Below are 15,237 nucleotides of genomic sequence, written 5' to 3' on the forward strand. Positions count from 1 at the left end.
CTTGCAAGGCAAACGCCGCTGTGCTATCTCTCCGGGCCCCCAACCTGCTTTCTATCTTTGGCATTCCATATGGTTCCCTGAGTACTGCCCAGAAGTAATTAATCCCTGAGCGCAGAACAAGGAGTAACCCCTGAGCATCGCCAGATGTATCCCAAAACAGCACAGTCTTGCATGTGTGAGGCCCTGGATTCAGTTCCTTGAAACAGACACACACACACACACACACACACACACACACACACACACACACACACACACACACACACACACACACACTACTCTCACACTAGGGAAGTACACTGCCCCAAAAGAAGATTCTGAGTTTGGGGCTGCTACTGTTGAGAACCACAGTCTCTGTGCCTCTGTGCCAGAGTTAGAACCATGATGAAGTGGGGGGCTGAATTTTCGTGGCAGTGGAAACAGTGAGCATTCCAGCCCACAGGCTTGAGCTTGATGGGGTCAGCACGACCATGACCCACTAGGGCTCATTTATTGGCCTCATCCAGCAAAACCAAACAAACTCTCCATTCCCTGCAATGTTGTTGCTTTGGCATCTCTCGTGTCACCCCACTTTTATAGACATTCCTCTGGTGCCTCGAAACTTCCTCTAAATTTCATCCATGATATGTATCTTGGTGTTCTTGGTTTGTTTGTGGTCAATACCCAGAGGTGCTGGAGGAATACTCCCATCTCAGTGCTCAGGGATTGAATCCAGCAATGTTGAAGGGACCAGGCAGTGCAGAAATTGGTCCTTGGTCTCCAGCAAGCTCCCAACCCCTGAGACCTCTCTCCAGCCCTGTGAGGCACATTTTCATTCATTCCTGAAATAGTTCTTAATTACTGTTGAGTCATTAAGCATTGAGCTAGACCTTTATTTAAGTCTGAAGATTCCTTGATTTCAGGACATCAAGGGGATTTGGGGGGATTTTTTTTAAAGGGGTCTTGCATGACAGTGCTTAGGGGTCACTCCTGGCAGTGCTTGAGGGACCATAGATACTTAGAATCCTGTCAAGGTCAGCCATAAGCTAGTGCCTTCACCCCCTGTGTGATCTCTTCGGGCAGCACATCAAGTTTTAACAAGTTAGTAATTATAAAATAATACCATTTGTCAAGCCCTTTGCTTAACTCTTTGGAAAAGTATCCTATATAAATTATCTTATTTGATTTTTACCATAATCCCATTAGGTAAGTGCTGTGGTTATACCCATTTCTAAAATGAGGAAACCGAGGTTCAAAGAAATGATGTAACTGATCCAAGTCAGACTGGTGGTAAGCAGTTTAGGCAGGTTTTGAAGCCGGGTGGTCTGATCACACAGTCTGGACTCTGCACTCCAGCATCCTCCCTGTTTGCCCCTGTCCTCCTTCCCTACCCCGACCCCAACCCCCGCTCTGCAGGAATCAGTGTTGTTTGCATCTAAAGTCGACCCAGAAAAATACATAAATAAAAACAAAATAAAGTTGACCCAGGGTCTGATAGCTCTGAGGGCTGCACCCATGCTTTGTGTGCTGGAGGCCCTGGTTCAGTCTTCATGATCCCCAGCTATGCCAGGAGCTATCTTGAAGGACAGAGGCAGGAGTAGTCCCTCAAGCACAGCCTGATGTAGACCCCAAATCAAAAATTAACTTAAATCCTGCCACCCACCTGGCTGAGCTGTCCCATCCTTCTTCAGCCAACTGGGTCCCACACATGGGAAAAGAGCTAGCAGCACCTTCGGGACCATCCAGGCTTTGGCCTCAAGCTTTGCTCTGTCAACCTGAGATCGACTGAGAGCACTGAGATCGACACTGTTCGTGCAATAGTCAGGGGAAACACTTACCCCAACTCTATCACATAGTTATCTTCCTGTTTTCTACTTTACAGAGAAATAGGACCAGGGTAGGGACAGGGAAGGTAGAGCAAAATGCCACTGGCCACAGAACTCTAGTAGGAATCCACATGGTGAAACCCAAAAACCTGCTCCAATGGAGCCAATTCTGGTTCAATCTTTGGCACCACATACGGTCCCCTAAACCCTGCCAGGAGTGATCCCTGAGCACCATTGGATATGCAGCCACACATAAAGATCCCCCAAAGAAACCATGTTCTGAGCCCTCTTGTGGAGTTGGTAGGATCAAGGAGAAATGCTTTGGGTCTAGATGATGGGATTAGATGAGATGCAGAATGTACCTGAGCCACAAAAGAGCAACACACTCAGGGCCCAGAAGATAGTACAATGGGCAGGGCGCTTGCCTTGCTACTGCCAAGTCAGCTTTGTTCGTTTGTTTGTTTTTGTTTTGGGGCCACACCCACCTGTGCTCAGGGGTTACTCCTGGCTCTGTGCTCAGAAATCACTCCTGGCTTGAAGGACCATATGGGAATCGAACTGAGGTCCATCCTGAGTCAGCATGTGCAGGGCAAACATCCTACCAGTCTGCTATCTCTCCAGCACCAGCCCAGATTCTATCCCTAGCACCATATACTGTTCCCAGAATTCCTCCAGAGGTGATCCCTCAGCACAGAGTCAGGAGTATGCCCTGGGCACCACTGGGTGCGACCTATAAACCCAAGGAGCCACACTTTCAGAGGTAGAAGGGTGTATATTCCCGCTGTGAGCTCAGGACTCCCAGGATGTCTTAGACTCCCAAGATCTTCTGATGATACTCTCCTAATTGAGGGGATTTCCTTAGGGAAGCCACCTGCTGGTACACTTCCCAGCCTGCACCTGCCAGTATGTGGAGGGCTGGCAGGTGGGCGGAGGCGAGACCTAGCACAGGTGTCCTCACTACCTCCCACTATCCCCCTGTGGCCTAGGCCTATGGCTCGAGCTGCAGTCTTTCCTGTTGACAGTAATTAGAACCTTCCAGACTCAATTTCTTACATTAAAAAAAAATAAATAACCCTTCCAATCCACTTGAACGGTCTCCTTGATCCCGTTCACCTGGAGCAATCTCATTCCTACCAAGGGAAAAACAAGCACTTAAGCTTTCACACCTTAGGGCTGATTAGATTGTTGCTTGGCACCAGCTGAGTTTGGGGGTGGGTGTCCCTGTGAAACGGAGCTAACAGTGGTAAAGATTAAATGAAGAACCATAAGGGGAGACCAGCTCTGTATGGCCCCTGTGCGCTGTGATCATTAGCTGGGCGTATTTGCCTTGTTAGAGTTGCCCTTTTGGCCTGCAGCACCTCCTTCCTTCCCTCTCTGCTTGGGGTGGTGCAGGAGGAAGCCGGGTCTCCTTCCTGCGCCCCCTGACCCAGGACCCTTTCTCCTCACTCGCCAGATGAGTCCCTTGTCCACATCTGTGAACCGGACCAAGACTGCGAGAGCAATCTGCGAGCCAAGGTCCCTTCTTCTGAAGGTGTCGGAAGTGAGTTCCCTCCCTGCGCCCAGAACTCGGCGGCCCTTTCTCCCATCAGGGGGATGCCCAGAATACCAAGGAAGGGGCCTAGAAGGGCCTTCGAGCCTTTGGAAAGCTCCAAGAGTTCCAGGGCCCAAAGATGAGCATTGGAAGTTGACTCGGGCGCTCTGTATCCTGGAGGACTGTGCACAAGGGGCACATGGTGCCTTGAGCCAAGTAGAAGCGAGTAATTTAATTAAGCAAGTAATTACAGAAGAGTAATTTAAACCTAGGTTGGCTTGGGCAGCTTGACGGAGTCGTTTCCAGGCAGAAACATTCCCAAGTGTTTAAAATTAGAAACTCAGCAAGAAATACCTTCCTTTTCGCTCCTGTCTTTGTCCCCAGGATTTAAAAGCAAGACCAAAATAACTCCCATTGTTGAATAGTATTACGTCCTAGACATTCGGCTAAATATTTTATATGGACACCATGTCTTTTCGTGTTGGCTTCAACCCCAGAAGCCTGTTACCAGCAGTCCCACTTTAGAGACGAGGAACTGAGGTTTAGAGGCGTTAAGCAAGTTGCCCCCGGTTGCTTGCGTAGTTAGTAAATTACAGAGCCCAGGTTTGAGCCCTTCCGTGTGGGCCCAGAAGGGAACTTGCACTCACATTTACTGAGAAATAGTTCTGATCTCAGAACAACTCTTTGAACTCTTCCCCAAATCTCCACCTTCCAGCCAAGGAATGACTCCCGGTGGCTGCGGCCTTGAGCTAGAAACCTCCACCCAGATGAAGCCCCAAGTCCCCCATCTCCCACACTTTCTGCAGCGGAAGCTACTTCCCTGCACTTCCATGCCTCTCTTGTTTTTCTACACCTCACATTTGGGAAATTACAGACCAGAAGTGGTGGACACAGGTATTATTTATCTGAAAGAGTCTATATTTCCACCAGCTTCTGATTGCCTTAGAGAAATAAAATAGGATTTTGTTTTGTTCTGGGGCCATACCCAGTGGTATGCAAGGATTACTTCTGGTTTTGTATTCAGAAATCACCCTGAGCAGACCTCAGGACTATATGGGATGCCAGAGATCGAATCCAGGCTGACTGTATGCAAAGCAAACTTTACCTACTGTGTTATAACTCAAGCCCCACAAGGTTATTTTTGGGACTCATTCTTCTGTCCATGGGAAGCAAGTATTTGAAAGCCATGAGTTAGACTATCTCCAGGACCCCCGCCAGGTTTGGAGAGCAGGAGACTGAGTGAGCCCCTACTTTGCCCCCTACCCACACTCTTGTCTTCTCATTTCCTTCCCCATCTTGATCTTCTCGATGATATCTGCTAGACAATTAGAGTGATACATTGAAAGATAAATTTATGAAAGACTTTGATGCCCCTCAACTTGTGGCAGATACATTCCCCCAAACAGCCTAGAAAAGCACTGATTCAAAGGTAAAAGTTTCTTTTATTCCCTTCCAGATTATCATGCCTACCACCACCACTCCCAATAGATGAGAGTAAAGTGGGATCATCCTCAGGGCCAGGAGACCCTGGTTTCATACCAGCACAATCTCTGCACAACTGAGGAGCAACCCCTTAGCAATATGCCCATGGCAAGATGAATACCAGGCCCCCCAAAAGAGTGGGTGCGCATTCATTTCAGTGACTTTTCTCTCTTCCTTTCACCTTCCCTGACCCTCAGCCCAAGTCTGTGCGGTCACATGTGGTTCTGTCATTCCTTCCCTTGAAGAACAAAACCTGGGGCCAGAGTAGTAGTATAGTAGGAAGGGCACTTGCCTTGTATGCAGTCAACCCAGGTTCAATCCTGCCACTCCATATGGTCCCAAGCCTGCCAGAAGTAATTTCTGAGTGCAGAGCCAAACATAAACCCTGTGCATTGCCCAGTGTGGCAGCCCCCTTGGGGGGGGGGGGGACGGACAAAACACAAAAAGTCCTCCCAGTCTCTGCCCACAGTCAGAGGAGCGGCGGGGGGGGGGGGGGCTACCCACATGCCTCTTGTGGCAGACAGAGGCCACGAACCCCATCCTGCTGGTCCTGTGACCTCCACTAACACCACTACCCCAACTCTGGCCATGCGGTTAATCCAGCTCTCAGCCCCCACCTTGAATTGGGCTTTGATGAAAAAATAGTCAAAACCCAGGCCAGTCCCTGGGGCTTTGGGCTTTTTTGGGTCTTGGAAGAGCAACAACTGAACTCGCAGGGACAGGAGATCTGGATTCCTGTGGCTTGGGCTAACTTAGACCCAAAGGAACCAACAGCCTGTGATCATCCACTTCCCTCCCTGCCTGTGGCCGTGCCCTCTGGATCCCCTCCTTGCACTCATTCCCCTGTCAGTGGGAATTCTGGTGGCCTACGCCTCCATCAGCAAACCCTCCCACCTTGGGCATAAGGGGTCCTTGCACATGGTGGCTGCCTGGCTACTCCTTGACCTTCTGGCTTTAACACAGGTGGTAGCAGAACAACTTTCACACGTCCTTGTATATTCTCTACTTGGAATCCTGTAAAACCTCCCCAAGAGTTATCATAGTTTCCTTCTCAGTTCCCTAAGTGTCCGTTACTCCTGCAGCTCACAGTCCTCACTAGTTACCTTGATGGTCATGCCCCAGATCATTGCCTGGGATTCCTAGAACAGTACAGCCAGGCTGTGTGCAGGTGTCTGAAAGAAGCCAGCCTGTGCCCAGCTAGAGGGCAGAAGGATCAGGCAGGGGGCTCGGCTATAATCTTAGCTATATATTGCAAGACCAAGTTGATGTAGGTATGGCTGCCATGTAGTCCATGAATGGTCATTAGTGGGCATATTTCAAAGAATGTTGCCATGCCATGGAATTGCAACAGATTTAACCAGCTTTGAAAAGATTCATTCTCACAAGCTCTTACACCCAAAGAAAATCAAACTAATAAGGCACTCTCTTTTTTGTTATTGTTTCTGAGCCACTCCAGGAGAATTTGGGATGCTACTACCAGTTGAATATCCAAGATAGCACAGAGGTAGAGCATTTGCAATGCACGCGGCCAACTCAGGATAGACCTAGGTTCAATTCCTGGCATCCCATATGGTCCCCTGAGCCTGTCAGGAGCGATTTCTGAGCATAAAGCCAGGAGTTACCCCTGAGTGATGCCAGGTGTGGCCAAAAAAAAAAAAAAAAAAACGAAAAAGAGAGCTTCCGGTGGTGCTCATGGGGTCACACAGTGGCAGGGATAGAATCTGGGCCTTCACATTCCTGCATCCTGAGCCATCTCTCCTGCCAAGGCATCCTTCTTGTTCCCTCTTCTCCAAAACTGCAAAAGAGTGAAGCTCCTTTGAAGAAATGCCATAGCTAGGTGTATCCCACCCAGGACAACTTTATATAAATATCCATCTTGGGGCCAGAACAGTGGGTAGGGCACTTGCCTAGCACACAGCTGACTCAGATTCTATCTCTGGCATTCCATCTGGTTCCTCTAGTTCCATGAAGAGTGATCCCTCCTCAGAGCCAGGAATAAGCCCTGAGTACTGCCAAGTGAGACCCAAAAATCAAAAAGAAAAGAAAGTAAAAATATTATCCATCTTAAATGATCATTCTGGGCAAGAACTGAGTACCTAAAGGAAGTAAATGATATGGATGATACCCCTCAGTAATAATATTGCAAATCACAGTGCCTAAAAGGAAGAGGAGAAGGGGGAGGTTGGGGGAGGGAAACTGGGAACATTGGTGGTGGGAAATATGAACTGTTGAAGGGATGGTTGTTGGCACATTGTATGACTGAAACTCAATCATGCACAGGTTTGTAGCTGTATCTCAGTGATTCAATTTAAAAATCTATTGCAGTGGTCCTCAAACTATGGCCCGCGGGCCACATATTGTATTTGTATCTGTTTTGTTTCTTCATTGCAAAGTAAGATATATGCAGTGTGCATAAGAATTCGTTCATAAGTTTTGTTTTTACTATAGTCAGACCCTCCAGTGGTCTGAGGGACAGTGAACTGGCCCCCTGTTTAAAAAGTTTGAGGACCCCTGATAGGGGATCAGAATGGTAGCACAATGTGTATGCCTTGCACGCGATTGACTCGGGTTTGATCCCATATGGTCCTTCGAGCCTACCAAGAATGATTTCTGAGCACGAATCCAGGAGTAATCCTGAGTGCCACAGGGTGTTGTTCAAAAACAAAAAACAAAGGCCCGGAGAGATAGCACAGCGGTGTTTGCCTTGCAAGCAGCTGATCCAGGACCAAAGGTGGTTGGTTCGAATCCCGGTGTCCCATATGGTCCCCCGTGCCTGCCAGGAGCTATTTCTGAGCAGACAGCCAGAAGTAACCCCTGAGCACCACCGGGTGTAGCCCAAAAACAAACACACAAAAAAAATTCTATTCATTTAAAAATATATCAACCTTAACATCTTCCTTGGATCTGGTACACCTCTAACATCTTTAAAATAGCAGATATAGGGGCCCGGAGAGATAGCATAGAGGTAATGCGTTTGCCTTGCATGCAGAAGGACGTGGTTCGAATCCCAGCATCCCATATGGTCCCCTGAGCCTGCCAGGAGCGATTTCTGAGCATAGAGCCAGGAGTAACCCCTGAGCGCCGCCGGGTGTGACCCAAAAATAAAACAAACAAAAAAATAGCAAATGTAGGAGTCAGTTTCTTTTCTTTTTTTTTTTTTCTTTTTTTTTTTGGTTTTTGGGTCACACCCAGCGGTGCTCAGGGGTTACTCCTGGCTGTCTGCTCAGAAATAGCTCCTGGCAGGCACAGGGGACCATATGGGACACCGAGATTCGAACCAACCACCTTTGGTCCTGGATCGGCTGCTTGCAAGGCAAACGCCGCTGTGCTATCTCTCCGGGCCCAGGAGTCAGTTTCTGACATGCCCAAAGGACTTGTGTATCTGCTTAGCTTCTGGGTGCCCAATACTACCAGGTCCATAGTCAACACTGGAAGCCATTCCTAAATGCTAGGAAGAGACTTGGAGTATAGCCAGATGTGGCCTAAAACCAGAACGAATCTACTGAGACTAGGTCGAAAATCCATGAAGCAGGTCCTGGGGATGGCTCCTTGGGCATTTCCTTGCAAACAGGAAGCTGAGAATTCGATCCCTGGCTACACCTCATGTGCAGAGTGTCATCCTGGGGGTCTGCTTGCTGGCATCCCAGACACTACAACACTACAGCAAGCACCATGAACAGATGCCACACTGATGTGTGCAGCCCTGGATAGCAACAGCTACAAAAGTGGAGGGAAAATAAAGAATGGGGTAGAGAAAATGGTTCTAGCAATAAAGCATACACCAAGCAGGTGCAAGGTCCTGATGCTGATCCTCAGCATCACCAGTGTGGCCCCCAATTTAAAAATTGATAATAGGGGCCAGAGTGGTCGCACAGTGATAAGGCGTTTGCCTTGCAAGCAGCAGATCCGGGACAGACGGTGGTTCGAATCCCAGCATCCCATATGGTCCTCCGAGCCTGCCAGGAGCAATTCCTGAGTGCAGAGCCAGGAGTAACCCCTGAACACCGCAGGGTGTGACCCAAAAACAAAAAATAAAATAAAATAAAAATTGATAATAGTAATAAGGTTCATGGAATAATCACCTCACTTGGCTGGCAGACTCCTGATGCTCTTCTCTGTCTCGCTGCAGACTTGCTGACCATGAAGGAGTACCACTGTCTGCTGCAGCTACTGTGTCCCGACTTCCCGCTGGAGCTCACGCAGAAAGCAGCCAGGTAGGCCCCCTCCAGGGGACTCATGGGGGAGGGGAGCCGGAAGTGGGTGCAAACCCACGACCCACCCAAGCGGAAACTGGCATCCTGAGAGGGGTCTCTCCGAAGACTTGCCCCGAAACATAATCTTACGCTCAGCACATCCAGAGGGAAGCCTAATAACCCTGTGGTTTCTGTGGGGAGCCTTGGGGTCTGCAGATAGGGCTGAAGAGACAGACATGGGCACACACATCCAGAGAGAGAATTCTGAGAAGAGAGTTGGCTGTGAGTTCTGTGGATGGGCCAGAGGTTGGAGCCTGGAAAGACAAAAAGGGAAGGGTCCCTCAGGAGAGAAGAAATGGTATTTGTTGTGCTAAAAGTTTTCAGGGTTCATCCAGAACCAGGAAAACTTGGCAGCTAGAGTTTGAAGCCTCAGATTTGTCTTAGGTTTCACTGTCATTCGTGGGTTGATTTTATGTTGTTCTTTATTTTTTTAAACCAAATGAAATAGTCAGGCTATGGCTCGGTTCACTTTTACTGACTGAACACAGAACTTGAGCTAAGGTGGGCCAGAGATAGCACAGCAGGTAAGGTGTTTGCCTTGCATATGGCTGACCTGGGTTCAATCCCCAGCACTCCTTATGGTTCCCTGACCAGGAGTGATGTCTGAGCACAAAAAAACAAACAAACTTGGAACTAATGCAGCAAATGGAAATATAGCAAAAATATTGTTCTAAAAGATGCTAGACAGCTTCTCCTCTCCTCCTCCTCCTCCTCCTCTTCTTCTTCTTCTTCTTCTTCATAACCTCCTTAAGAAAAAAAAATATGGGGGCCGGGAGGTGGCGCAAGAGGTAAGGTGCCTGCCTTGCCTGCGCTAGCCTTGGACGGACCACGGTTCGATCCCCCGGTGTCCCATATGGTCCCCCAAGCCAGGAGCGACTTCTGAGCGCATAGCCAGGAGTAACCCCTGAGCGTTACCGGGTGTGGCCCAAAAACCAAAAAAAAAAAAAAAAAAGAAAAAAAAATATGGGAGTGGAGCAATAGCACATTGATAGGGCATTTGCCTTGCACGCAGCCGACTTGGGACAGACCTGGATTCAATTCCCAATATTCCATATGGTCCCCCAAACCTGCCAGAAGCGACTCAGAGTCAGGAGTAACCCCTGAGCGCCACTGGGTGTGGCCCAAAACCATTCCCCCCCCCCTCCAAAATAGATGCCAGGACAATTTTTTTTTTTTCAGAAAATATTCATGATGCCTCTATTTTTTGGTGGGAAGTCAGGGCTGACTCCTCGCTCCATGCTCAAGGATCACTTCTCAAGGAACTCAGTAGAGCCCATTTCCAGTTTTGGAGACCAATCATCCATGGTCAGCTATGTAAGGCAAGTTCCTTCCTCACTGTCCTCTCTCCAGCCATTCATGCCATCAGACATCTGTCAGACTCCAGAGTGAACAGTGCCAAGAGTGACCCCAAAAAAGCTGTGGCCTTATTATCGCCACTTGGCTCATTGATCAGTTTTTCCCCTTGGTGGCATTTGGTGGTGTCCAGGGATGCATTGGTCCCACTTCCCATCTCTCCAAGATGTCCACCAGGATCTCACACTGGTTGCAGGGCCCTGAGTCTGCACCCTGGGTTGGGGTCCCCCTGGGGAGCCACTGGATCCCACAGACTTATGTGTGAGCAGTAGGTCAATGTCTGCTGTTCCCTCCCATTCCTGAAAGGGGCCCATGAGGTTGAGGCTGAGCTGTCAGACCCCTCTCCACCCTCCACAGTCACTGCCCCATACTCATCCCTCATGTCCCCTGGGTCTGTCAGACTCTGCAGCATAGAGGTGCTGCACTGCTGAAAGAGATGGAATCCTCAAGCTAAGAGTCAGTCTTAGCTTTATGGATAATAGGGGCCTTCCCCAGGTCATGACCAGGGCTAACACTCTCCTCACCTGGAGAAGATGTTGGATGGAAACATCAGCCAGAGACTAGAGAGATAAGACAGGGGTAAAAGCACTTGTCTTGCACTCAGTTACCCTGGTTCAATCCCCAACATTGTACATCTCCCACTCCCTGAACATACTAGGACTTACACCTGAGCCCAGAGCTAAAAGTAACCCCAAAGCATCCAAGGTGGCCCAAACCACCATCCCCAAAACTTTAAATAAATAAATAAATAAATAGGCTGGAGCAATAGCACAGCAGTTCACATGGCAACCCAGGTTCAATTTCAGGCATCCCATATTGGTCCCCCGAGCATTCCAGGAGTGGTTCTGAGAATAGAGCCAGGAGTAAACCCCTGAGCATCACAGGTGTGGCCCAAATAAGCAAAGAAAATAAAAAATTAAAATATAAAAGTAATTTTGACTAGTATGGCCAGAGCATAGCAGAGTGTCTGTTGGGATGGCCAGGCATGAACCAAGGCCTGGCATCACCGCAGAGAGTGGAAGCAAGATTTACAGTGAATTCAGAACCTGGCTGTGTGTTTTTTCAGTGCAGAAGCATGGGCTTTGCCCTCTCCTCCCCCAGGCCGCCTTTCCCTTGCACCAGAGTACTTGGCCCTATAAGAGTCCTTCAGTTGCTCAGGATGGAAGGAATTTTCTTGGTCCCACAGACCTAGAGCCCTATGGGGCAGAGAGTGATCATTCCAGACGCTACCTCCCTGGACAACTGCTGGACTTGCCTTACTCGGTGCCCAGGTCTGGGCACAGCCTGCAGTCTGTGATGATGCATGGGGGAAGGAATGTCAGCCACAGCAGCTGGCCCGGCCACATGCCTGCCTGCCCGGTGGGGAGCTGCAGCCCACAGCCAGGCCCCAGAGCAGCAGGTGTAAGCAGGACCTGGGCATGGCAGGCCCCAATGGGCTCCTGGTCAGCGCCAGCGAGCCTCTCCCCTCACTTAATCCCCAAACAGCCAGAGTCGGAATGTCATTCTGTCCCCAAATGGTCACCAGATTCTATCGCTGCCTATCCTCCTGCCATGTTCTCTGCCATCCCCACACCATCCTCTAGGTCCATTCCTCATGCCCATCCCCAAAACCATTCCCCAAACTATTGCCCCCATGCCATCCCCCTTCCCATCTTCCCTGCTACCCTCTGTGCCATCCCTCAGGGCCCATGTGGCTTTCCTGCTCTTTAAAAAGAGCAGGGTCTGGAACCAGACACCTTGAAGAAAAATGTAAATATATAAAAATAAATAAATACACAAAAAAAAGGCACTTTGAGGACAATCGTGGCTCCACAGTTGACCACCTAATTTATGTCTTAGAATCTCAGTTGCTGCATTTGTGAATGAGCCACTGGTCATTGTGGTGACTAAAGCTGCATGTGAAGTTCAAGGCTGGCCCAGTAGGAATGAGCGGTGTTAGATGGAGCATCATTCCTGCCCTGTAGAAACACAGCAGTTGGAGGAAGTGGGTGCACCCTAATAACTGGATGACTGAGAATTTTAGAGGGCTACCCCAGAGATGCTCAGGAGACCTTGTGGAGCCAGGCATGCATCTCCCTACACCAATCTGAGTGTCTTTTTTGTTTAGGGGCCACACCTAGTGGTGCTCCGGGACTACTCTTGGCTCTCTATGTAGGCATCACTTCTCAACGGGACCATATGGGGTTCTGGGACCAAACCTAGATCAACCACACACAAGACAAATAAGCACCCTATTTACTGTTTTCTCTCCCTCCATCAGCCGTAAGAGTCTTTTTTGTTTGTTTTTGGAGCACCCTTGGCTGTGCTCAGGGGTTACTCCTGTCTCTGCACTAAGGAATCACTCATGGCTCAGAGGACCATACAGGATGCTAGGGATTGAACCGGGTCATCTGTGTGCAAGGTAAACACCCTTCCCAATGGTGTTGTCACTCTAGCTCCAACTGTGAGAGTCTTAACTTTGCTCAGGCCTCTGTCCAGATCCGTAAAATGCGAATAACCATAGTAACTCACTTCCACAGTGGTGGGTAGTTTTCAAAAACCACCCCCAAAAATGTGACTTGCTTAATACATTGAAGACCTTCCTTTTTTATATAAATAGTTTCTCACTGTTGAAATAAGAGTGTTGGCATTATTATTACCAGACTTCTTCAAACTAAGTGAGGTTTCTGAATTCTCTAAGGCACTTTCTGGCCTTTCTTCATAGCACAAGACTGAGAAAATGCATGCAACAAAGAGCAGACCGAAGACAGAATGCCTGGGAACGTTCTTCAGGCTCTGTCTGCCCACCCCATCCCACCCCCTACCCCTCGCTGAGCCCAGAAACTAGTACACAGGATCCATCACTCTCACACACACAGGAGACGCTCACTCCAAGGTGCAGAGTTAATGAAGCTGTTCTTGGATCCTGATGCATCAGGATCACCTGCAAGATTTAGTCCTTGTTAGTGTTGGTGTTTTGCTTTGGGGGGATGTACCCAATAGTTGCTCAGAGGCTACTCCCAACATATAGTACTCAGGGGTCCCTCGCAGCAATGCTCAGGGACCTGAGTATACCAGGAACTGAACCCCAACCTCCCACATGCAAGGCAAGGCGGTACCCCTGGCTCAGCTCTCCAGCCTCAGACATGGGTCTCAAGCCCCCTGTAGAGTCACTTTGAAGCTGAATGTGCCATACCAGGAGAAGGAGGGGCCAGCACAGGAGCTGACCTGGCTTGGCTTCCTACCCAGTCCCTTCCCTACTGACTGTGGCCTGGAATCATTTCTCCAAGCCTTCTTTTCTTCTTCTGTTTAATGAACATAATGATAGCTCCTGCGTCAAACAGGTCGATTTTTGTTTGGTTGGGTTGGGAGCCACACCCAGTGATGCTCAGGGCTTACTCCTGGCTACATACTCAGGAATTTTAATCCTTGTGATATTCAGGGATCAAACCCAGATCAGCCCATGCAAAACAAATGTTCTACCCACTGTACTATTGATTTGGCCCCTCAAATGGGTTGATTTTAAGATTAAAATAAGGCAAGTAAAAACCCTATTATTTCACCTTACTAAAGTGACGCCTGGTGTCAGAGCGATAACACAGTGGATAGGGTATTCGCTTTGCACACGGTCAACCTGGGTTCAATCCCCAGCATCCCATATGGTCCCCTGAGCCTGCCAGGAGTGATTTCTGAGTGCTGAGGCAGGAGTAACCTCTGAGCACTGCTGGGTGTAGCCAAAAACAAACAAACAAAATGACTCCTTTTTCAAGCAGTGCACAGGTGCATAGCTGGGTCAGGAATTGGCCTCATGGCCACACAAGCACATGTGCCCCCACATGAACTGTCACCTAGCCCAAAATACCACCCTTTTTTGTACTACACTTGATCTTAGCCAAAAGGCCGAGAAGCGATTATACCACCCTTCTTTGTGAAGAGGAGATGTGGAGGCCACACCCGATTGTATGGGATACTCAGGGGCTACTCCCCCCTACCCCCATTTGGCTCAGGTACCAAGCAGTACTTGTGTCTAGTGTCTTTGTGCATTGAGGGTTGATGTTTCATTCCTACCATGCTTCAGATATTTGCAGTGTCCCCTCCCACAGACCTCACACCCTGTCCTGAGAACACAGTTTCACGCTCTCTAGGGTCATTTTGCAATTTCCCTGCCCTGCACTTTCTCTGTGCACAGCTCTCTCCCCCAGACCTGACTCCCCTGCCAGTGCTAAGGTCCGCAGAGCATATGATCCTTCCCTTCCAGTCCTTCTCTTCACATGCATCAGCTGAGTGCCTGTCTGTACTGAACACTGGGTTGTGACTGAGAGAGATGATGTTCTGGCTGGAGTCCTAACTGCCCCTCAGGGCATCTGGGAGTACAGCAGGTACATAGATGGTTCCCTGAGCCCCATCGGTAGTGGCCCCTGACTGGAACCAGGAGTAAGCCCTGAGCACAACCGAGTGTGGCCTCAAAACAAACTCAGTCTTGGGTACAGACACAAGCTGTAGGGCTTGAAGTGCAGGTTTTGCATGTGCAATGCCCTGAATTTAGTCTCTGGCACCACACGCCCCCTCCCCAGCAACCCTGGTGTGTCCTGAGCACCTCTGCACCCCACAGTGCTACTGGCCTCAGCATCAAACCTTCAGATCCAAACCACCAAGCTGAGGAGTATCTCCACAAATACAGTCTCCAAAACTCAAAAACAACCCAGTCTCCAAAAAAACAAAGGGACCTCTAGATAGCTCATAGGGCTGGAGTACATGCCAGAGGCCAGGATGCACCCTGAGCAACCCTGGGAGTGGTCCCCAAAGCACCAGGCTGGGAGTAGCCCATAAACTC

General features: G+C 49.2%; 1 protein-coding gene and 1 pseudogene across 1 annotated transcript in view; one reads left to right on the plus strand and one right to left on the minus strand.

Moving 5' to 3' along the window:
- CSTPP1 (centriolar satellite-associated tubulin polyglutamylase complex regulator 1) overlaps positions 1–15,237 on the plus strand; it is a 209,556-nt gene that overhangs the window by 186,619 nt on the left and 7,700 nt on the right. The window contains exon 4 of the mRNA XM_049779744.1: positions 8,948–9,032. Within this exon, the coding sequence (XP_049635701.1) occupies positions 8,948–9,032 (85 nt within the window). The remainder of the gene's footprint in view (positions 1–8,947; positions 9,033–15,237) is intronic.
- LOC126019560 (uncharacterized) lies at positions 14,154–14,315 on the minus strand (annotated as a pseudogene).

The sequence above is a fragment of the Suncus etruscus genome, chromosome 9 (genome assembly GCF_024139225.1).
Source record: "Suncus etruscus isolate mSunEtr1 chromosome 9, mSunEtr1.pri.cur, whole genome shotgun sequence".
In the NCBI taxonomy this organism is placed as follows: domain Eukaryota; kingdom Metazoa; phylum Chordata; class Mammalia; order Eulipotyphla; family Soricidae; genus Suncus; species Suncus etruscus.